Source organism: Camelus bactrianus, chromosome 6 (assembly GCF_048773025.1).
Source record: "Camelus bactrianus isolate YW-2024 breed Bactrian camel chromosome 6, ASM4877302v1, whole genome shotgun sequence".
Lineage (NCBI taxonomy): Eukaryota > Metazoa > Chordata > Mammalia > Artiodactyla > Camelidae > Camelus > Camelus bactrianus.
The window spans coordinates 1727202-1750584 of NC_133544.1; the positions used below are offsets into that span (position 1 = coordinate 1727202).

The following is a 23383-nucleotide window of genomic DNA, read 5'->3' on the forward strand; positions in this document are numbered from 1 at the left end:
TTCCCTCTCTGAGCCACAGCCTCTCCCCACAAAACACGGGAGTGGATGTACAGCTGAGAGCACCCAGACCCCACCCTGGTGGTTAAGGGTGCAACCGCCCCAAGAGCAGAGGGTCTCGGCCTAAATCAGGCACGTGCTCGGGACGGTGTTTCCGGCTGGAACACCCACCCCTCGAACGGCCTCTGACCCTTCAGGGAGCCGCTGTGATTCAGGGCGTCCAACAGGCTGGAAATAATGACAGCTGGCAGTGCAGCCCCCGTAAAACCTGCCTCCACCGTCCCGGCCCCCGGCCCCCGGCCCCGGCCGAAGCGCCTGTTCCTATGGTAACTTCCCAAGGGCAGCAGAGGCGGCCTTGCTCAGCTGGAACAAAAGGCAGCCCGGCTCTGGGGCCACGGGGTCGCTAATGAGCCAGCGTGGCCCCCCGCGCAGGACCACAGGAGCTGGTCTTCCTCCTTCTCAGACAGTCTCAGGCTTGAAATCCTCCTGCAAGCACCACCTGATGGAGGGTGGCCAAGGCCGAAAGCCCCGAGGGAGAGACTAGCTGGGGCAGGACACTCCCAGATGCCAGGTGTGCCCTGCCCTGGTCTCTTACACGGGGGCCCCCAGGCCCGCGAGGTAGGCTCCCACCCACCCCACAGCCAGAGAATCGCAGCCGGGCTCTCTGCGCCTAATTGGGGCAGTGGGCCCCCAACCACGCTGATAAGGCACCCTGTCCCCGCAGGGGCCGCTAATGGGACAGCGACCCGCCAGGCCCACCATCACCGCTCATTAACCCCATCACACCCTGTGATCCTCACACCATGGTGGGGGGAGCCCCGCCTCAGGTCCCCAGGACCCAAGGGCACTACAGGGAGGGGCTTGAGCCGGGGAAGAGGCCCCCCACTTCCCACCTCTGCACCTTGCTCAGAGTCCCCTGCCTGACAGGCCTCACCAGCCAACAGGTGCCTGCAGGGCCGTGGCTAGGCATCCCGGGGGTGTGGAGGGAGCAAACCCCAGGCTGCAGTCAGCCCCACCCCCGGAGCTCCAGACTGAGACCAGGACCCACTCGGCCCCTGGCTGCCGGAGGAGCCAGATCTAACAGCCGTAAGGGTGGCCATTAACAGGGAATGTGCCCGCAGCACCCCCAGGGAGTGCAGCAGGTGGGCTCTGGGGGCAGCCTGCCCCCAGGACACCTTCCCTAGCTCACCCCCACCTCCTCAGGTGCCTAGGGATGCTCCCTCAGGCCAGTTCCACCCCGTGCTCCCCAACTGCAGGGGCACCTGCCCCAAGGCCTGCCGGCATCAACCCACCACCCCCACCAACGCTGGGCCAGCTCGCTCTCAGGACTCGCTGCAACACACAGCATCTCGGAGGAAAGGGTCATCTGACAGGGGAGGAAACTGAGGCACAGAGAGGTTGCATGACCTGTCCGAGGCTGCACAGCTCCGAGGGGCAGATTCTGAGTTTGAACCCTATCCTCAACTGCACCCCCCTCTCAGGGCGAGCGGCCTCCACTGGACAGTGCTGTGACGTGGTGCCCAGGGAGGCCAGCCGGCCCGCCCCCTGAGCCCTACCCTTCTGCTGGACTCAGCAGCAGCGAGGCCGCGGTTCTCCCAGGGGAGGCCCGCCGCCACTGGGGCCAGGAGCTGAGGCCCGCAGGCCCCTCCTACTGTTCTTGTCCAAGCTGTCCCCAAGCCAGGCCCCACCCTGCGCCACCCTGCGCCGGAGGACGTACCTGAGGAAGAAGGAGGCTGCCGCCGACGGGCCCGAGGTGCCCCCCGCCGGGGCGCCGGGGGCTGGAGTGACCAGGGCTGCAGTGCAGGCCCCACCGCGGCCCCATGTCTTCGGCACACCATCAGGTCCCACGGAAGGGGGGCCATCCCGCACTGTGTCCGCCACCGCCACCGCGGCCACCGCTGCTTCAGCCTGGAGGGAAGGAGGGGACCTGCCTGAGCAGCAGGCCTCAGCCGGGAGCTGGGGAGCAGACCTGCGCACGCCAGAGCCCAGCGTGCTCCCAGGGGCCCCTACTCATGGGACCCAGCCAGCTCGGGGAAGGAGGGCAGTCTGCCCCACGGGACCCCGTGGGGGAGAGGTGGACACAGATGTCCGCCCAGGGACCTCACTTTCCAGCCCCTCCTCCTTCAAGTTCCAGAAATGCAGTGACCCCAGTGACCCCAGTGGTTGGGACAGATGGACAGGGACCCCCGCGCCCCTCACCGCTGGGCCACCCGCCTGCGAGCACCCAGAGGCATGGTTACAGAAGGAACCACAGCGAGTGTTTGCCGCGAGCACTGACTGCCCCGTGCACGGTGATGTGTGATCCTCCCACCAGCTGAAGTGCCCCGCTGGCGTCTCCAGCTAGTCAGCTAAATTAAGTTCCAGAGAGGGAGACAGCCTCGTAATGAAGCACAAACATAATTAAAGGCTCCCCAGGACGGCGCTGGCAAACTTGAGATCCGGCCACTGTGTATTTTATTTATGTGCACCTGTCGGGCCCTGGACCCCAAGGCCAGCCCCAGCCCCAGGGGGGTGGGCGTGGCCCCTGGCAGAGGAGGGAAGCAGCCTGCCTTAGCCCGGCCACCCCCAGCCCCATCCTCTTCCCCCAGCCGCCCAACCCCGGCCCCAGGCTTCAGGGCTCCCCAGGCACCTTGGCCCCGTCCCTGGGGCTCCCGGCCCCACTCCACCCCAAGCACCACTGACAACCACTGTCCGAGGTGTCCCCTGTGCCAGGCTGGATGAGGCCTGCGGTCCTCACGCTGACAGGACACGGGCCTCTAGTGGCCCTGCAGGAGAGGAGCCCAGGAAGCAGCCACTCTGGAGGGCCCACCATCCTCAGGGTCTCCCAGGTGACACAGCCAGATGCCAGGGTGGCACTTCCACAGGCCCCAGGAGCAGCGTTCTGGCAGGAGGCCTGCCAGCTCAGGGCAGCATCCCTCCCCACCGGGATGGAGTCCCATCCCGCCCAGACTGTGGTCAGCACCAGCTCCCAGGCTCCCCGAGGGTCACAGCAAAACCACATCTGCAAAGGAAGCTCAAAGAGAGCCCCAAATCTTAGGCTGGATGATAGCCAAGGACCCCCTACCTGGCCCTCTCTGCACCAGCAGCTCCCCCAGGGCCGTGAGGACAGGTCAGTGGCAGAGAAGGGCAAACCTGGAACAATCCAGGCCCCCACCAGGCACTGTGCCAGCACACCTCGCCCTGCCACCTGCCTTGCATTTGCCTATACGGCAGGAACTCCTGTGCATCCCTCAGCACCCAGCCCAGCCAGGCCTCCCCTTCTCCAAGCCACTCCCTGGGCCTGCCCCAGGTGCCCTGCCCTGGCCTCCCCCAGCCCTGAGATCTCTCCCCGGCTTCACCTAGGCTACGTAGTGCTGCCCACCCCCAGAGTAACAGGGCCGTGCTTGACTTCTCAGCACCATGTTCTCTTCTCCCACCAGCTTGTGTGAGCACCTGGTGTGTGCCAGGAATCAGGAGGCCCCTGGGGTGCACCTACCACACCTGCTTGGTCTCCCCACGCCTGGCACCTTGCCTTGGCAATGGCAGGTGTTCAATATATCTGTCCTCCAGGGGCACAGTCTGGGACACAGGCATGAGACACACAGAGCCCACAGCCAGGAGGCAGGCTCTGCACCCAAGAGAAAGGGGGCTGCAGGATCAGAGGGGGCACCTGGTCACAGGGGCATTCCAGAGGGGGGTCAGGCAGGCCTAGGCCCGTGTGATGGGAACCGGATGCTGCTTCTCCTCCAGGCAGACGTGAGGATGTGGTGCAGCCAAGGACCCTGACGCCAGCCTCCCCACGTGGCCTGCCGTGCACAGGACCTGCGATGTTCCCTCACCTCAAACATCAACCCCTCTAACGCACATGCTCCCCAGGAAAGGTCTGACCTCCTTTGTTAAGCAGGGCGGTATAGGACATTTTAAAGTTGCGTCACCTGCAGGGCCTGAACTGCTCGGAGCAGAGCTGGGTTTGGCAGAGCGCCCACCAGGCGAGCAGCACGGGCAGGGGCTCCCTGGGACCGAAGCGGGCTCACGCCGCAGTGCCGGCACCCACGCTGCCCCACCCAGCCCGTGACGGCTCTGCCACGGGGCCCACCGCCGGCCCAGGCCAGCCAGTGAGCCCGCCCAGTGAGGCACCTGGACAGCAGGGGACAGAGCTGGGGGGTCGCCCCACAGCCCCTCCGCCCACTCCCACGGGGCCTGAGCCATCCCACCGTCTCAGGCGGGCATCACTGCCTCCAGCCGGAATGCTCCGGCACCATCGGCAACGGTGCAGGCCCCCCAGCACTGACCTGTCTCGGGGGTGCCGCACGCACCTCGGCTCCGCCGTCCCACGAGCTGCCGAGACACGGCTCCGGCCATCGGGACGGCCGCTGCCGATTCCTGCCAGAAGCAGAGCCCGGGCATGCCAAAAGAAGCCAGGGGGGCGGGGAGGACGGCGAGAGGGAAGACCACAACACGGGGACAGAAGAGAGGGAGCGAGGGGAGGGCAGGCGGGCGGCCAAACAGAAAACGTGATGGAGGCGCCAGAGCAGCAACGAAAGAAAAGCATGAAGAGAGGAGAGCGTGAGGTGGGCCGCGCCACCGTCCCCGGGGAGGCTCCTGCCAGAGGCTCCTGACCTCAGCCGGTGCCCGGGGGGCCCAGAGTGGGCGCCAGGGTTCCACAGAGCATGGTTTGGGAAACACCAGACTAACCCATTTCTTAGGAACCCTCCGGGCCTGAATTCCACGTCTGTAAGATCCTGGCAGGTGAAGAACAGTGTCCACCCGCTCCTCGGGAGAAACACCTCACTGCGGGCTATTTCATGCCGAGAGGTGGGGAGGCCAGAAGGGGCAGGAGGCTGAGGGGTCTCACAGACACGGTCTCAGCCCTGCAGAGGGCACAGGGGGCATCGCTCAGGGGGCATGTGCCAGACACCAGGGTCTCCTCGAAGCTCTGCCTGGTCCCCCAGAGGCCCCCAGGCCAGGAATGTCCTTCCCCTGCAGGCGCTAGTCACAGGAATAGCATCACAGCAGCTCCCCTGAAAGTGTGGCCATCCTCTCCTGAAGCCCAGAGGGGGCACCAACAGTGGGTCGGGTCAGAGACAGGCCAGAATACAAAGCTCCCTCCAGCCCCGCCATGTCCCTGAGGATGGGTGGACACCTACCAGGGACCCCCGCCAGTGCTCACAAGAAGTGGGGGGGGGGGCAGCAGGAGCAACATCCCCAAGCTGGTGTCACCGAAACTCCATGGACAGACAGAAACCGTGGCTCCACCAAAATGACCTCACCTCCCACTCAAAGCAGCATGCAGCACCTCCTCCAGGAAGCCCTCCATCCTCCCTGTCCAGGCTGAGCCTCTGCTGCCCCAGACCCCATGGCAGGCTGGGAACCCTCCGCTCCAGGTCCTCCTCCCTGGACTGTGAGCCCTGAGACCCTGGGCAGGGCCTGGTCCGTGTCTGCAGGACTAGGGAAGGTTTGCACAAGTCTCCACTCACCCAGACCTGGGGCAGCTCCTTTCACTGTTTCCCGCAGTCCCACCCTCAGCTGCCCCAGGCTGTGCTACCTCTAGCCTACTGCGGGGTCAGGAGGACAAAGCCTTAATGTCATCTGTAAAGTGAGTGCAGGTGTCCTGCGGACATCTGACAGGCACCCTGTCGACCTGGGGGAGACACCACGGTTCACAGCTGTGTCCCCATGAAGCAGGCGGAGGCAGAGCACCTGGGGTGGCCCCACGCTCTCAGGGTAGCCAGGGAGGGTGACAGGCCACAGTCCCGCTCCCGTGGGCACCCACGTCCTCCATGGTGGCAGAGCTGCCTCTACCGGACACAGTCTGGAAGGCAACTGCTCGACGGTCCCAGCTGGGAAGCTTCCCCAGACACTCGGGAGGTGAATGACCCGGAAAGGGCCGAGCTCTGTGCTCCCGGACGGGGAAGTGGACTGTGGCCTGGATTAGGCCAGGGCAGGCCGAGGGCTGCTCCACCCAGACACCAGGCTCTCTAGCTGGCCATGCCCACAGAAGGACCCACGGGGCCAGCTCCCAGCCAGAGCACCCGGAATGTTCCAGGCCCGCGCCTCCCACCCCAGCAGCCCAGATCCACGCTCGCCTGGAAACAGTCACACGCGGGCCCGCCAGGGGACTGTGGTGGCGACTCGCAGCACGCCTCTCCAGAAGCCTGTCGTTCTAGAGCCTAACACGCAGTGTTTCCACATTCCAGGCCCGCCTCTAATGATCAACGGCCTGGTTCGGGGAAACCACCTCATGTGGGTCCAAAAGTTCTATTTATGGTTTAAGTAACGTCTCCATCAATCGCCAGGACTGTTGTCTCATCATAGTCCATCACCACCCGCCCGAACGCGATCAGTGCACATAAAACCAGGAGGGAGCCTTGAATGCTCACGTGTTATGGTGAGCTGGCTGCCAGTAGGGCTGCCCAGCAAAAGGCCCGTGACCCCACCAGGCACACAGAGGCAGACAGGCCGCCAGCCTGTCCTCTCCAGCTCACACCCCTATGCTGCCTCCCAGGACCCTCAGGGCCAAGACCAACCCCTCTCTCTACCTGGTGTCTAAGGCCCCCTGGCTATTCCCAGTGGCCTCCTGTGCCCCCATCACATCTCCCGCTGGGCCCACTGTCTCTGCCACTTCCCTCCAGGCCCGGCTCAATGCCACCTCCTCCAGGAAGCTGCCCAGCTCTCTAGAGCTGCCTCCTCACCTCTGCTTTCCCCCTTCCACCGACCCCGCAAGCGCATTCCTCCCAGGCAGCCCAGCTCTCAGGCCAGGAGGCACCACAGGACTGGCACAGCAGAGGCTGGCCTCCCCCTTCTTGGCCTCGCCCTAGGACTTAGCAAATGGAGGAGCTGGAAGCAGAAAAGCCACCCCTAGGGTGCATTGTCACAACAGGTGGAGGCCAGGTCAGATCCAGAAGTTCTTCCCAGGGGTGCCCTGGGCACCCCAAGCTACTGAGGGTCAGGGAGGCTCCAAAGACAGGGCACCCTCAGAGGGGCCAGCCCCAGCAAGGCCACACTTGAGATGGCAACATTCAGCCTGCAAACCACACCCCCTTCAGAGGGGCCGGCAAGTCCAGAGGTGGGGGCGGGCCGGGGGACTCATGGGACTTTGCCGCAGCAGCTGGGGGCCCTCGCCGTGCCTCCACCCCCACAGCCCTCGGGCACAGAGACCACAGGAGAGGACTGCTGAGGCTCTATTTCCGAGACACTCACCGGGCAAGTTTGTGCAGCTGACTGCAGTGACTAGAAAGGCTTCCACAGCCATCTACCTATCTCTCTGCCCCGGGGCCCCACGGGGGACAGATGGCGCAGCAGGAGCTTCTCCAGGCAGCCACAAACGCCTGTGCAGCTCCACCACTGGGTCCCACCTGACCCAGTACCCCACCGCAGCTCTACCACCAGGGTCACACCTCCAGGGAGGCCTCCAGGGTTGATACCTCCAGGCTCCACACAGACCCTTCCCTCCGCTTGGAGGGTCCTTTCTATTTCATTTGCCTGGAGAACCCTATGCTGGGCACTGCTGGGCCCTCAGCAAGCAGATGGGGGCAGCCGGGGGCACGAACCCCCAGGAGAAGGCATCCCTCAGTTGTGCAAGAGCTTCTGGGGAAAGGTCCTACTGGGACCACCCCAGCACAGCTACCCCCATGCACCACCAAGCCAGAACCAATGCCCTCCAGTGTCCCAGGAAACCCCGCTCCAACAACCCGCCCTCTCCTGACCCCCCACCCTGGTGCCCCTTCTCCCGGATGGAAAACTGGGGGACACAGGGGACACCTGGGAGAGACCCCCACCAGCAGAACTCTGTAAGCAACAGGCGCCAGGCCCCAGCCCCCAGCCCCACCCCCCAGAGCTCATCTCAGACCGCTGGGCCCTGCCTGGGCACACCCAGCCCGGGTCCATGGCACCTCAGGACCCACCGGTGGCCAGAGCTGGCTCCACGGAGGCCATGCCACTGCTGTGGGTGACACTCTGGTAGGCCTGAGGAGGGGAGCCCTGGAGGGTGGGGAAGGCAGTCCGCAGTCACCTGGAAAGAGGTGGCTTCTGAGGGACCAAGCGTGTGCAGGAGTGAGCACACAGCTCCCACCACCTGCGGGCCTCCCACTACACTCCAGGCTGTGTCACTTGTCCACAGGGCAGGGCCATGTCACCCAGGTCTGCCTGTGCTCTGGGCAAGAGAGCCTGGCCAGGGAGGGACCAGGAGGAGATGTTCCCTCTACTCCAACCCTGAGGATGAGGGTCTGATCTCATCCTGGGAGCCCACGGGGCCCTTGTGTCAGCCCACAGCACTCTCAGAGTGGCCACAACCATCCTCACCCACGTGCCTGTGCTGCGTGGCAGCAACACTCCCAGGGACACAAGAGGACCCTGCCCACCAGCGACCTGGCAGGTGGACTTGACCTGGGCCTTAGGAGTGTCTGCAGCCCCCTTGCTTTGAGGGGAGCCATGCTGCAGGGCACCCATTGAGCTCAGTGGGTGCAGACGTGGACTCAGCACGTCCAGGGCACTCACCAGGCATGACGGCGGCAGGAAGCTGTTGACCCGCGAGACGCTCCACATGCCGTCCAGGCACTGCTGAGCCTGGATGGTGACCGTGCTCAGGGCCCCGCCCAAGCCAGCAGGCGCCACCGACACCTGGACACTGGGCCCGGACGGCCAGGCCAGCCCCTTTCTCCGGTCTGGTCCCACTCGGCCCGGCTGCCTCCCCACCAGGCCCGCCAGCGCTGGTACCTCCCTCGGGCTGGCGGCAGCGCCAGGGCTGGGGGGCGCGAGGCCAGAGCCTCCGTGAGGGGCATCCAGCTCTTCGCGGCTGGCAGGGGCCTGCAGCAGCCGCAGGGCCTCCCGCGTGAGCTGGTTCAGGTGTGCGGCACAGACGTCACAGCGGCGCTCGGCCTCTGGGCGACACGCAGGCAGAGCCCCAGGTGCCGGCAGCTTGTCAAGAAGCAGAGCAGAGAGACATGGATCCTGGGGGTACAAGGGACAGAGGTAGTCAGTGCCCGGGCACCAGGACCCACCCCCCTCCCTGACGCCGGGCCGGCCCACACGACAGCCACTACGTAATCCAGAACTGGTTAATATGCCCCAAATGGTGTCATCTGCAGGCACGCAGCAGGAAAAGAGCCACTGGGGCTTAACAGGGAGGCCCGCGGTGCCCTGGACAACTGCCCCCCTCCTCCAGCCACCATTCCCGAGCTTGCCTGCGGCCAACAAGGCGTCCATCTGCACGGCCCCCAACAACTGGGCCACAGCAGCCAGGCCGCATGGCCAAGCAGCAGCCCAGGGGCTGGCGGAAGGGGCCCATCCACGGTGGGCTGAGGGCCCCAGTTGAAAGCAGCGTCGCTTCCAAAGCCCGTCAAGGTGGGTCTGGCGGGCTGGAGACCCTCTGCCTGCCTTTGCGGCGTCTCCAGCCCTGGCCGGGATTGGGAGGAAATGTAAACGGACCCCAGGAGCCAGGCTGTGTGATAGGACTGCAGGGGTGAGCAGGTGGCCCAGGTCCACGGGAAGATGGAGGCCCGAGCACGGCTGGCGGGAGGCAGGAGGCCAGTCTCAGTGGCCCCCACGCTCCACTGCAGACATGGAGTTGGCCGCTGGGGCCTATGCTGCCTGGTGGAGGCCCCTGCAGCCCATCCCCCTGCCCTGTACTGAAGGGGACACGTGGGTCTCCCTAACCATGAGCCTGCTGTCTCAAGAGGGCTAAGAACAGAAGCCAGGAGGTCCAGGAGGGCTTCCTGGAAGAGGGGACACCTCTGGAAAAAAGGGGAGGCGGAGGGAACCAATCCTCAGAAGGAACCTCACTGGAGGGAAGCTATCAAAAGTCACATTCCCAGGGCCCATCCCCTACCCTCGACCCCAACAACAGGCTCTGCCTCAGCCTCTCCCCTGGGCAGCCCCTCAGCATACTTGCCCTTTCCCGAGGGGCAAGCCCAAACTACAGATGCTTGGCCAGGACACCCCCTTGACGGAGCAGCGGCCCATCCTGGACTTGCCACAAATCCTCCCTCCCCAGCCACAAAGCATCCCCTGCTCAATGGCTGGCCACACTGGCCCCAAAGGACACTGGGCGCATCCAGATGCCCTGCTGGCCACAAAAACGCATCCCTCCTTCAGATTCGGAAGCCAAAGGCACCACGCAAAAGGGGCAGCCCATTCATCCCGCCCAGGCTCCCCGAGCCTGGCCTGTGGCCAGCCTGACTGGTGTCCACAGACGCCAAGGGAGAGCTCCGTGGGTGCCAGCTGTGACAGGGCGGCCTGGCTGTGAGGGGACACTGCTCGGCTCTTGTGTCCCCGGGACAGGCAGACCCCGGAGATACTTCGGATTCAGTCCAGATCACCATGACAAACCGAGTGTTGAAATAAAGCAAATCACGTGAATTCTTTGGCGTCCCAATTATAAAAGTTATGCTCACACAATACTGTAGTCTAGTAAGTGTGCAAGAACATCGGGTCTTAAAAAATTTTAACACTAAAAAACAGCATCGGTTAAAAAATAACGCTGCTGGGAAAATGGTGCTGACAGACCGGCTCAAAGCAGGGCTGCCCCAAATCCTCGGGCTGTGAGAAGCGCACAGAAAAGCAAAGCACGGCGAAACCAGGGGCCCGGCCGCCCCACGTGCCCCAGGCAGACCAGGTCGGATGAAAGCGTGGCCCGGCCAGGCCGCGCCTTGCCGCTGCCTGATGTACGGGCTTTCCTCCGGTGGGGGCTGGGGGCCTCTGAAGTGCCCGGCGTGTCTGGTCCCAATTAGCGGACACCCCCACACCCTCCTGCTCCCCCGTGGGGAATTCACTGCGGACCCCAGGGAGCCCTGCGGAGGTGGGGGGCAGGCACGGACACGCTGCGGGAACCCCACCCGGGTCGCCCACGGGCCACAGATGGAATGCAGACGCCCTGCCCCCGCCACGCAGGGCTCAGACAGGCCTGCTGCCACTCCATCACCCCTGCCTGTTTTCCAGGCCCAGCTCTGATTACCCTGGTTTTTCCACTCAGCGGGAGGCAGCTAATGGTGGGCTGGTGTGAGGGGAAGGAAGTGCCGCCTGCTACAGCCATTAACCCGACTTGAAAGGCGGCCCAGACCCCGCCCGGCCCCCAGGCCCCACAGCCCATTGTTCTGGGGCCTCTGCCTGTCTTGGGGACCTTGGGCCTCTGGGGAGCCACTCCCTCCAGGAAGCGGGGAGTGCAAGGGATGGGGGGTTGCTGACTGACCTGGGCCCACACCAGAACCAGACCCCCACCACACCCCCACAGTTGCCCCTGCCCACCCCCCTCCCCCAGCTCGTCAGGCAGAATTCAGGTGACGGCTGTCAGGGAGGCCTCAGCCACCCGCCCACCCCGCACCGAGGCCTCGGGCTCTGAGCATCCAAGCCCCATGTGGGAACCACAGGGGTCTGCTCTGAGGAGGGGGAGCCCTCCAAGCTCAAGCACTCCTCTCACAGGGAGACAAGCCCAGGGCCGCCCGAACACCAGCTCAGGAAGCCAAGTGCAGGGGCTTACAAGCCCATGGGCCTCCAGGCCATGGTCTCCCCTGAGTTCCACTTCACAAGCTCCCAGAAGGTTCGGGGCCCCGACACACCCGGGCCCCACCCCACGGCCAAAGCCTACTTTGGGAGACAAGCACCCCTTCCAGCACTGGCAGCCAAGCCCACCTCTCGGGGGACCCTCACCACCTTCACTGGGGAGGTGACGATGCTGCAGGCCCAGCAGATCCCCCAGGCCTGGGGGCCACCTCTTCAATTTCTGCCTGGTATCACACACCTGAGATGGCAGAGACCGGCCAGGAGGAGAGACCCACCTGGGGTGACCACACAGAGACTGCAGTGGGCCCTGAGCCCCTCAGGCAGGCCAGGCAGCAGAGGCTGGGCCAGCTCGGGGGCCAGGAACAGGGCAGCAACAAGGGACGCTCACTGTGGTCGTCCAGTCAGAACCCCGCCCCACAGCCTGCAGACCAGCAAGCCCTGGGCAAGACAGACCTTGAGTCAGGGTCCAGCACCCTGGCCCAGCATTCAGGGCTCCAGGGAGGGGGGCTTCTCCCAGGATGGGCACCCTGGGCCCCAGAAGGTGAGGGACGAGAGCATCTTCCACACCACCTGCTGCCCCCTCCCCAGGCACAAGCCAACAACCCTCAGACTCCAGCACAGAGGGCAGCTGGGGAAGGCCAAGGAGGAACAGGTCGCCCTTCCCTGAGGCCAGTGCCCTCTCCCAGCCGTGGGACAGCTCCTGGCAGCTGCAGGGAGGGCTCAAGCCCCCAAGAGGTCACGGCCCCAGTTTCCAGAATTTTAATCCCTGAAAGCCCCAGCCACCATGAGGCCTAGAGCCCACCCCTCCCGTCCAGAGCCCAGCGCCTTCAGACAGGAATCACCCTGCTGCAAAATAATACTTTTAATTTCCTCTTTATGGTCTAATTAAACAGATATTTTACTTGCATTTGGAAAACGTTTTTCTTAATTTGATTCAATTTAGCACTGCATACCCATCACACCACCTGGGTTTTCGGGGGCCTTCCCCCACTTAAGAATGATGGCTTTTTATCTTCCGTCGTGTTTCTGGGATTTCCGAGTTACTTTAAGTAATCCTTCTATTTTCTCCTGTGAGGGAGCCCTAGAGGGGCTTCACCGGGGGAGCTGCCCCACCATCACCACCAGGGGAGGCTTCCCCGGGGTCCAGGAAGGCCAGGCTCACCCCTGGGGCAGGGCGGGAGCTGACCAGACCCCCCCGCAGAAGCTCCCATGGGAGAAAGTGAGAAGGAGGTCTACTCCCCAATTCAGAAAAGCCCCCAGACCTCAGGGCTGTGAGAAGACCCTCTCTGAGCCCCCATCATCCCGTCTTTTAAAAGGGGGCCCCAGCACCCACTGGCAGGGTGGCTGGGAGAGCGCCCAGGACCAGAGTTCAGCCTGGAGGAGTGCGCGAGGCCAGCCACACTGTCAGGAGTGGCCTGCAGGCAGCTGAGCGCGTCCAGTCCTGCCTTCTCTCCACAAACAAAGCGTGCTGGGCCCTGACCCCGGGCAGCCACGTTTCCGGAGTTGACAACAGGTCCAGGAAGGGACCCCGGCTGCCGGGCTGGGCGCTGCCCTCTCAGGCTGACATTCCGAGGTTGCATGCAGCCTGGCGGGATGGAGCTGGGGGGTTCAGTTTTCCAGCCCCACCTTGGCTGCCCCAGGCCCTCCCATCTGCCAGGCTCCTCTCTGGGGGTGGAACCCCTAGCCCGAGGCCCCGCCCACCCACATCTGCTGGGTCCAGTGGGAAGACCTGGAGACCCCCCTTCCCCAGCACAATCCTCCCTAGCCTGCCGGCCAGGACACTGCAGACATCCCATCCTGCAGGCCTTCAGTTCTGAGGCCCCATAGCTGACCCAGGGGGAGGGGCAGGGGTATGGGGGCCGCAGCCTGGCCACCCAGCACTGCCCGGCACCCGTCCCCAAGGCCCTGCACCAGGCGCCAGCCAGCTGGGCAGCTTGGGGCACACACAAGTTCATTGAGACCTCTTCCCCTCAATGGCCTCCCTGTCCTCTGCCAATGCCACACAGAATGGGGGAGGGGGCCAGGGGGCTAAAGGCCAGCCAGACAGGATGGCCTCAGTGGAAGGGGCTGATAGAGAAGCAGCTTCATCGGGAACTGAAGCTCACCCAGACACGGCGTTCAGTCCGCTGTCCCATTCTGGGTCGGGGCACAGAATCTGTGGACCTCAGCTTCCTCATCTGAGCAACAGGGCCAACAGCAGATTCTCACCACCAGGGCGGGGCACACCACACCCTGCAGGCCCAGCACCACTCCGGGGGCTGAGCCCAGCAAAGGGGCAGGTGCAGAAGCAGAATGGGGCCCCTGTCCCTCAGCTGGCCCCAGGCGTCCCGAGTTCTCCTGCTGGGAACCTCTGCACGTAGGTGGCCCCAGACCTGTCCCCGGCTACCAACCCCTTCCAATGAGTCTTCCAGGAGAACCAAGACTACAGCTCTTTATTAAAGGACTCTCCAGAACACCGCAGGCCCCAACCTCTGCTCCTGGGCTGGAGCACAACTGCTCTCTACCACACCTCCCCACCTATGACCGCATCCTAGCTTCCCCCCAGCCTGGCACCCCAAGACACAGTCTCCACAAGTGCTCAAAGCATCCCCATCCTGGAGCTCTCGATGCTCCCACCATCTCTGTGGGTCTAATTCTAGCCCAGATCAAATGCCATCTCCTCCAGGAGGCCCTCCTGGATTCCCCTTCCCAGAGCCTTCCCTCCCAGGATCCACAGCACTTTGGTTAAGAGCACAAACTTTGGAGTGGGAGAAACCAGGGTGAGAGGCCTTGAGCAAGTCCTCCACACCCTTGTGTCTACTATTTCTGCCCTGCCACGCAGGGCGGTGGAGCTGAGGACGTAATTGCCCAGAGGCCTGCTGACTGGCTGATGGCACTGTCCCTCCTGGGGACGGCCGGCTCTGCCCACTTCCTGCAGCACAATCCCGCCAGCCAGGTAGGCCGGAGGAATGCAGGGATAAACATCGGGCCCAGCCTGGCCACCCTGGATGCCCACCCTGAAGCTCCTGTCCAGGCCTCAGGAGCATCCAGGGAGGGGAGAGGTTCCACTCCCCACAGCAAAAACCCTGCTGATCATCCAGCAGAGGGGACAGACGGCAGGTGGGTTGGGCCCCTGGCATACCTCGAGATCCAACACCCAGGCACACCATGGCCCGGCAGCCCCAGGCCGCCTGCTGGCCAGCTGTACTGGCCAAAAGTCCCCTTGGAGCGCCAGGCACCCACCCCCTGGGAACCACCTCACTCGTTGGCTGCCGTGAGTGTGCTCCCTTTACAGACCAAGGCTCAGAGACACTAAGACACTTGGCTCAGGCCACACAGCTTGGGTGCAGAGCTGGGACTTAAAGTGTAGGGGCATGGACCAAAGAAAGGGGCCTCGGGGATAAGACCGGGGGCCTGCGCTGAGCTACAGGCAGCCACTGGGCGGGGCCAAGCTGAAAGGGCTCCCAACAACCTCTCAGGTTTCAGAGAGGCCACGGGTGTGGGGCTGGCAAGGGCTCCAGGAGGCAGAGCTGGGCTGTGGCCGTGCACCGAGGCTGTGAGGGGGAGGACGGGGACGGGGAGCGTAGGCTCAGACAGCTCGGAGGGAGCCGGCCCTGCAGCCCACGACCCCGCGCAGGGCACAGGGCAGGGCCCGCACCTGGCATGCTCCACCCGGAAACAGGCAGTGGCCCGGGCCAGCATTCATCACACAGGGTCAGACGTGAGTGCACACAGAGGTGTAATAACATCCACCCGAGGCTGGATGCAGCAGGCGCAGAGCAGCCTAGCGCAGGGCCGTGCAGGACTATAAACCTGCCAGCCCTAGGCGCCCAGCTGAGCCCACTCACCCCTGCCCCAGCCCAGCCCCCACCGCCTGAGATGCCACCAAGGGACAGGGATGGGACCAGATGAGGCCAGGGAGCCCTCCCACAGAGCACCAGGAACCCTGACATCCACATGGTCCCTCAACCACAAAACACAACACCAGCAGTAAAAGTGCCCTTTATCCGGAGGGAGCAATGACCCTGTTCCCAGATGGGGAAGCTGAGGCGCTACCAAGGAGTGACCACACCACAGGAGGTGGTGCCCCCCACTCCCATCCTGACCAGGAGAGTCTCATCAGCCACGGTGTTCACCCAGCGGGAAGGAAGAAGCCACAGCTTGGAGATCAGGGGACCACCAGAGAGTGGTTCCCAGAGACACGGCCACCCAGGCTGCTACCAGCAACCTGACAGGGGACAGTCCAGCCTCAAATGCCACTCCCCACTGCACAGGCTCCCTGTTCTTATGAAGCAGATGAGCAGACGGAGGCCAGACACGCCGATGGGACATTCAGTCCATTTTCACTCTATTTAGTTATTCATACCTCATACCTCCTCACATAAAAACTGTGCGATGGCTTCCAGGAACGACACGGCATAAACTGAAAACAAAACCACATGGCTAGAGACAGCCACATTAGAACAAATAGAAGTGATCAGTTCCCAGAGACACGGTAGAAAGAGCTCTTCTGGTCAGCAGAAACTGAAAAGTACATGTGCCATGAGCTTCCTGGCAGGCAAAGGAAAAAGGAAACTAGACTTTCCTTGCTATTTAAGACAAGAACCAGCTCTTCTGACTCCCAAGTATAAGATTCCTTCAGGACACTCAAGCGAAACTTGAGAAGGCCCCAGACTCACTCCTTTAACCCATCCTAAACCAAGACAAGCCCCCAGCAAGGCTCTGACCAGCCAAGGTGCAGGGGTGACTGTAGCCTCCCTCCCTCCCTGAACCTCCACCTCTCAGCAGAGGGGCAATAAGACCAGTCACCACAACTTACACCCCTGCTCAGCCCCACCTCTGACCACAGCTGGACTCCCCACAAGCAAACTCTGTCCTGCAAAGAGGCAGAGCTCCATACCCTAGACCCACAGCGCCTGCATCCCAGCCAGCCCCCGGTGCCCCACCCTCACCCCCTGAAACCCCAGACCAGCAAGGACATAGAACAGGCACCAGGAGTCTGTGATTCCATCACAGGAACGAAGGAAATCCCCAGGGACAGAAGGGAACACCAGCTAGACGACCATCTATCTAGGGAGAGGGGAGCCAGGGGAGGGTGGAGAGGGGTCAGCCAAGGTCTCGCAGAGGCCAGGTGGTGAGGCTAGGCTGGCGGGGATTGCCTCCTCCCTCCCTCTGCCTGGGCTCCATCCCACAGAGTAGCCTGGGAGCCTCCAAGCCCCATAGATGGATCCCTTCCCAGCTGAGTCATCCAGTTCCCTGCCAGCTGGGAGAGTGCCCGGCAGACAGCCCCAGGGAGCACCCGCCCCACTCACACCTCCCTGGCTGCCTCTGGAGTCTGCCAACACCTGGCTCAGCTGAGGAACACTGCTGACGCCAGGTGCCCCGCCCTGTGGAGCCCTGAGGCAGACAGATATTGTGGCCCTGACCACCCCCCAGAAGCTGGTGGAGTTCAGGTCAGGCTCCAAACAGCATGGGGGGAGCAGGGGTCCAGGGACTCTGACCCCAAGTGGCAAATGGGCTCAGCCCCTGCCCCAACCAGGCCCACAGCCTGGTGGGGATGACAGATCCAGGACCCTACCATTGTACACCAGTGCAGTCAGAGCTGGGGGCTCTGGGGACAAAGGACACCCACACCACGCAGGCTTCCTGGAGGCGAGACAGAGGAATGGACCACCACTGATAGGATCCACACCCCCGAGTCAGGCCCCAGAGAGAGGCCAGAGGGTTCTCTAGAAGCCTGGTGACATCACCCCAAGCTGTGCACGGGACGAGAGCCCTTGGCCTCCCCAGTAGCCTTCAGACTTGTTGCCCAGCTTGGTGAAAAATGTGAACCGATGCTGGGGTTGCATGGGTGGGCAGGGGCCATGAGCAGTGGTTCTGGAATTTGCAGGGTTGGGGAGGACAAAACCCCTGCCTGGGTGAGCCCGAGATTCACAAGAGAGAAATAAGATTTGAAACTTTGCCCCATCAGAGTGCTAATCAGTTCAATGCCAGGATCGACACATCAAAGTCACAGCTCCGGAGGAGTCACCACCTACTCATGATACATCTGGGCAGCAGCTGGGGCGAACCCGCAAGCAGTATCCCCACCCCACTGCTGCTAGGGGCCTGGGGATTGCCATCCTCCCGAGGGGCGTCATCGGGAGGTTGAGGTGGGGAGGAGAGAGCCAGAATCCAGCCCAGCAGCCCCCAGGGCGAACACAGCAGGCTGTGGGAGGAAAAGCCTAGTCATTCAGTCATTCAACAAACATTTCAGGGGCACCCAGACCTCGTGGTGCCCTGACAGAGCTCCTAGCCTGGGGGTGGCACACTGAACACAGGGACCACCCAATGACCAAGGAGTGTGGGAAGAGCTGAGAAAAGGTGGGGTCAGGTGGCAGCAGAGGTGGCCTCCCTGAGAAGGTGGAGATGTGGGGGAGGGGAAGCTCTCTGCACACAGAGGGGCCCCAGAGCTCTGCGCCCTGAAGTCAAAGTGGGGTCGGTCACCATGGTCCAGACACCACAGCCGGAGCCCCGGGCAGCTCAGGCTGTGTGGTTCTGCCAATGAGCCTGGGAGGGATGAGGGCTGGGGGTCTGCAAAAGGGGTGCTGCAGTGAACAACCACGGGACAGAGAGGACACTCGTGCCCAGGGGCTGCACCTTTCAGGGGGCCTCAGTTTGGCAGGGCCAAGCTGGGACAGCAGGACCCAGGACCGTCCAGAGACCCTCCTGATGGAGCCAAGGTCCGATGAGTCCCCTCTGGCTGCCCGAAGAGTGGGCAGCGGGGGGTGGGCAAGCACTGGGAGCGGGGCAGGGCTGTGGACAATGAAAGGGGTCTGCAGGGACCCAGTGACCAGCATGCCTCGGGGGTCTGGGGCCTCAGGTTCTGAGTCAGGGGACAAGAGGGGCAGAGTGGTCAGTGGTGGCAGAAGAGGAAGGCCTGGCTTTGGCCTCAGGTGGGAGGCACTGGGAGCCCCAGGCAGAGACTTCTCAGAGGCAGGGGCACAGGGAGAGCAGAGAAGGGATTTGGCAGGGTTGCAGGGGTGGGGGTGAGGGGGTGGGGCGGAGCAAGGCGTCTGCAGCAGGCCCGAGGGGAGTGACCCAAGGAGGCTACAGGAGGATGTCTGGAGAGGGTAGCTCCAGGCCACGCAGGGGTCCAGAAGGGGTTCCCAGAAGATGAGGCCAGGGCCCCTGGTGAGAACAGAGAGTGGCTCAGTGGGGGACCCAGAGGCCCAGCCTGGTAGCCCCTCCACACCCAGGCCCAGCACCCTTCGTGGTTCAGGCAGGACAGTCTCCTGGCAACAACCCGGGCCGGCAGAGCACGGCCCCTCCCCCACGCCCCCGGGCATTGGAAATCAAAGATGGGGGAGGGCACAGTCCTAACTGCTCCGCATGAGGAGTCCCTGGATGGGAACCACGCTCACCCCCACTGCCCAGACAGGGACACCGAGGCAGCTGCAGTGAGAAGGTACCAAAGGCAGCCGGGAAGAGGCGGGCCTCCCGCCCAGGCCGCCCGATGGCTGAGCAGGCCTCCGACCGCCTGGGCACAGCATGACCCCCGAGCCCACGCCCCAGCAAAAGCAACACGGCCTGAGGTGTACAGGCCAGCCTGCGCCACTGCCAGCCCCACACACCTGTGGAAGGGGTACAAAGTGGTCCCCAGTACAGAAAGGGAAACTGAGGCCACAAGTTTTCATAAGCCAGCACGGAGTCCCGCAGCCGGAACTGTCTGCCCGGGGGGGGGGGGGGCAGGCATCAGGCCCCGGCAGGGTGACTGGGGCTGGCTGAAGACCGCTGTCCTCGACCCTCTCAAGCCTCCCTCTACACCTGAGACCAGGCAGAGACCCAGGAGGCAGAGGCCCCTAGGCCATCCTCACCTTGAGCCGTGGAGCCCAGCGGGCCACCTCCCTTCCCAGCCTCCCCAGATGCCACAAGCAGGAGACCAAGTGAGGTGACAGCAGCAAAGTTCTCTGTAAACTGTGGGGTGCCGACCCCACGAAGCTCATCTCCTCATGGTAAGAAACAAGCAAGGGCCCCCGGGGAAAACTCTAGAACACAGACTCTACACTCTAGTGGCCTGTCAGCCTCAGAGCAGAGCCCAGTGCCCCTGGACCATGGGGCCAGACTGACAGAAGCACCCACTGGGGCTCACCCAGAGCCGGTCACACACGGGGGCCCCCTGGCTGCCTCAACGAGCTCTCCCTCCCAAAGCAGAAGCAGCTGTGTGCACACATCCTGGGTACCACCTCCCCAGCCTTCCTTGATAGGATCTACGGGGCAGGCCCGTCAGGTGAGGCTGTAGGCTGTGTGCCAATCAGCCAGGATGCTGGCGAAAGCCTGGGTCTCATAGGACAATGAGACCCATCAAGGTCCCAGGATTGCAGGCCCAACCACCGATGATGTCCCATGGCCCAGATGGCTCAGCCCAAGGGCCTGAAGCCCCCTGGGCCCGTTTCCATCTTCTCTGGAGAAACAGTGGATGAAGGGGCCTTCCCTCCCTCAGGCACAGCACCCTACAGGTTGGACAGCGCCCCCTAGAGGCTACCCCCAACTGACAAAGGAGTAAACAGAGCCGGGGAGAGGGCCAAAGAAAGGAACAAAGCATGAGACCCTCGTCTGCTGGGTGAGCAGGCCACTGCGTGACAGGGATGGCTGGGCAGGGGGTGAGCCTTCACCTGGCACTGAGGGGTACCCAGTGTCAAACGTCAAATTCGGGGGAGGCCAGGAGAGGTGGGTGGTGAGCACCGCAGGTGGTCCCAGGGCTTCCCTGATGAGCTGTCTGCAGGCAGAGACCATTGAGGCCTCCCAGATGAGGGCCCCCGAATCCACCAGCGACTGGTGTGACCTGCAGCTCTCTCCACCCAGCTCCCCTGTCCACCTGGTGGCCAGCCGGCCACATGTCCAGCACCACCAGGCAAAGCCCAGCTCAGTCACTAAAGCCCCTCCTCTCTGGCCTCACTTTCCCCCAGTGGGGTAGCAAAAACTCTGTACCAAAACACTCTTTTCTGGGGCCCTTCTGGTGACTTTTCAACCAGATTCAAGCCATCTGGGGCACAGAGCTAGGCAAGGCTGCTCCCTGCTCAGAGAGCAGATGTGGGAGGGTCCAGCCCCGCCCCAGGACAGGCCACAGGTCCTCTCCCCTGAACGCAGAGAGAAGGTGCCCAGAACACAAGCCGGACTCACATGACCTCCCCACACCCCGCCCTGCCAGACACAGGGAACACCCGTGGGACCCCAGGAGGCCAGGGTCTGGCCCAGACCGCATGGCCTCCTTAGAGAACTATATTTAGATTCAATGGGGATTATTCGGACTTCCCAGGAATGCTTTCAGAAAGACTGAAGGTCAGGCGGGAAGGGCTTCCTCTGGAGACCCCCACCTTCCCAGGCTTTGCAAACTTCCAGGGCGCATTGTTCCCGGAACAATGGTCCCAGCTCCTCCCAAGCCCCGGGCAAGCCCACTGGCTGGAGAGTTCAGCAGAGCCCCCTCCCCAGGCAAACACCTTGGTGCTGGCGCTTAGAGCCTGGGGAACCCAGGGGCCCAGTCACTCAGTTCCCAGATGGGCAGCCACTGCCAGAATGGCAAAGCTCCAAGCTGTGTCCCACACACAACTCTCATCCGTGAAGCAGGAGGTGGAGGGAAGGGGCTCCCCTCACAGTAGCTGGCCCACCCGCTGGCCTTCCCAGCCCTCCTGCCCCAGGTGTGCAGTCTCCAGACATTGGCTGGGGACCCAGGTGCCCCAAGGGCGACATCGCACCAGATAACCTCTTGCTGCTGGCAAAGCAGGATTGGTCCCTCCCAGGGCGGGGTCCCTGCCCCCTCCCTCTCCCTTCCCCCCCAAAGCAGACTGTGGTTCCAGCTGTAGGACATCTGCAGCAGAAACACCCGCCCAATCCTGCTCCAATCGGACCTTGGGACCCTCTTAGGGTAAAATGCCCCGATTCACACAAGGTGTCACAAATGGGGAAACCGAGGCCCAGAGAAGGGAAGGGATTGGCCAGAAATCCTTGGAACCTCGCCTCCTTCCAGATCCCAAGGTCTCCCAAGTTCCAGCATGGGCCCCTGTCCCACGGCTGCCTGAGGAAGGGTCACTTACCCGGAGGGATGTCCCGGGCCCGCTGACCAGCTTCCACGCTTGTCGCTTGAGCTCGGCGAGCTTCGTGTGGCAGTGGCGGCACCAGCCGCCTCCACCGGCCGAATGGCCCTGCTCTGCGCCTGCCCCTGCCCCGGCGCCCTCGGGCGCAGGGCGGCTGCCGTAGGGGTCCTGTTCCGGCCCGGCGGTCAGCCTCTTGCGGGGTGACCCCTCCAGCAGCTGCAGCGGCTCGCGGGCCGGGCCGCCCTCGGCTACCTGCGGGGGGTGGGGCGGAAAGGGACCGTGAGCCTGAGCCACTGGGCGGCGCCATCCCGGGACCCAGCACCGGTGCCTCCAGACCTCAGAGCGACCCAGCACCAGAGTGACGCAATCGACAAAGTTAAGAGCGCTGGGCGCGAACCAGCCGCCCACCGTCTTCTTCCATCCCAGGTCTCGACTGGGTCCCCTACCCCAGCAGGAGGCTCGGCGCCACCCGCGCTCCGCTACAGGACGGGCCCCCAGGGCTCTGTAAATCCTCTGTGTCCCGTGCTCTGTCCCGGGCGGCCTGGCGGCTCCCAGCCGCCAGCCTCCCTCTCGGGCCCGGCCGCGCGTACCGCGGGTTGCGCCGCGCACAGGGTAGCGCCACGGCTGCCCATGGCCAAGACGTGGGAAGGACTTGGCGGTCGCTTCGGGGCCACTCGGGCTCTCCGGGGCGCCGTGGCTACGTGATCCTGTCCGGGGACGCCCCCATGACCCGGCCGGCCACTCCGAAGTTCGCGGCCCGGACGAGCGGCGAAGAGCGCGCGGCGGTGGCGGCGGCGGTCGGTCGGTCGGTCGGTCGCGCTGGGAGGCGAGGGCGGGGCCGGGGCGGGGCTGGGGACTCCGGGGGCGGGGCAGGGGCGGGGCTCTGGAGGGCTGTCCGGACCCGCCCAAGCCCTCGCTCAGCAGTGCTTGGGGGAGGGGGTCCTGCTTTCCCCCGTGGCTCCACCCATTCCGAGGCCCCCAACCTGTTAGGCGAGTCCCAGCGCAAGAGAGGAGCGCTGGGGGCCACGGTGAGAGAACCGGTACACGCGCGCGCATGCGCTTTCCTGCTCCGCTCCTGGGACTCTGGGACCTCCCGGGACATACCAACCCACTCCTCACTTTACAGGAGAGAAAACTAAGGCCGAAGAGTGGAAGGTCTTTCCCAAGGTCACACAACAAAGTGGAAGGAAGAAGGGGCTGAACCCCAGCCCCCAGACTCCCGGTCGCTTTTTCCTGCAAATCCAGCGCACTCTGCGTGTCGCTGGCCACCTTTTGGGTCTGTCCCGCGTGGGTGAGTGTCGCCATGGTCTGCGCCTTGGAACGTGCGGTGCCTGCTCCAGTGTTTCTGTGTCTAGGCGTGTCTGCAAACGGCACGCGTGTGTCTGTAGCCGCGCGTGTGCATGATGTTGGGTGTGCGCGCTGTGCGCGGGGGAAGCGGAAGGAGGTGGCCCTGAGGGTGTGCGGGGGACCTGTTGTCAGCCAACCTGGCAGATGGGAACTTAGCTTCGGAATTAATTGCCTGTTTGTCTCAGGCTGGGAGGTCGCCTCCCTTCTCCGGCGACCAGTTGCTCCCGCTCCAGTCCAACTCTTAAGAGTTGCCGTTATCCAAGGCTGCAGGCGGCTCCCGGTCCCAGCTCTGGGTCAGCCCGAAACCCGAGGTTGGGCTCAGCGGGCGCGGCCGCCCGGCTTCTCGTGACGCGAGCGCCCCCTGCTGGCTGTCGCTCACCCGCCGCCGCGAGGCTCGGGAGACCCGGCACCGCCGTCCGGGGCGAACAGGCGCGCCCGAGAGACTAGGAGGAGCGAAGCCAGAGCAGAGGCGGCTGGCGGGCTGCAGTCCAGGCGGAGACCCGGGCCAGCGG

General features: G+C 63.9%; 1 protein-coding gene across 2 annotated transcripts in view; it reads right to left on the minus strand.

Annotated features, from left to right (window-relative positions):
* KIF26A (kinesin family member 26A) overlaps window positions 1-22329 on the minus strand; it is a 40025-nt gene extending 17696 nt beyond the window's left edge. Inside the window, exons 1-4 of one of the 2 annotated variants that reach the window (XM_074364903.1) lie at window positions 22115-22329; window positions 21525-21776; window positions 8473-8925; window positions 1715-1905 (exon numbers count right to left, since the gene is read on the minus strand). In XM_074364903.1, coding sequence (XP_074221004.1) covers window positions 1715-1905; window positions 8473-8925; window positions 21525-21776; window positions 22115-22156 — 938 coding nt within the window. In that variant the 5' untranslated portion in view covers window positions 22157-22329. The remainder of the gene's footprint in view (window positions 1-1714; window positions 1906-8472; window positions 8926-21524; window positions 21777-22114) is intronic. The other variant, XM_074364904.1, reaches the window with a different exon arrangement.
* Window positions 22330-23383: the final 1054 nt, after the last annotated feature.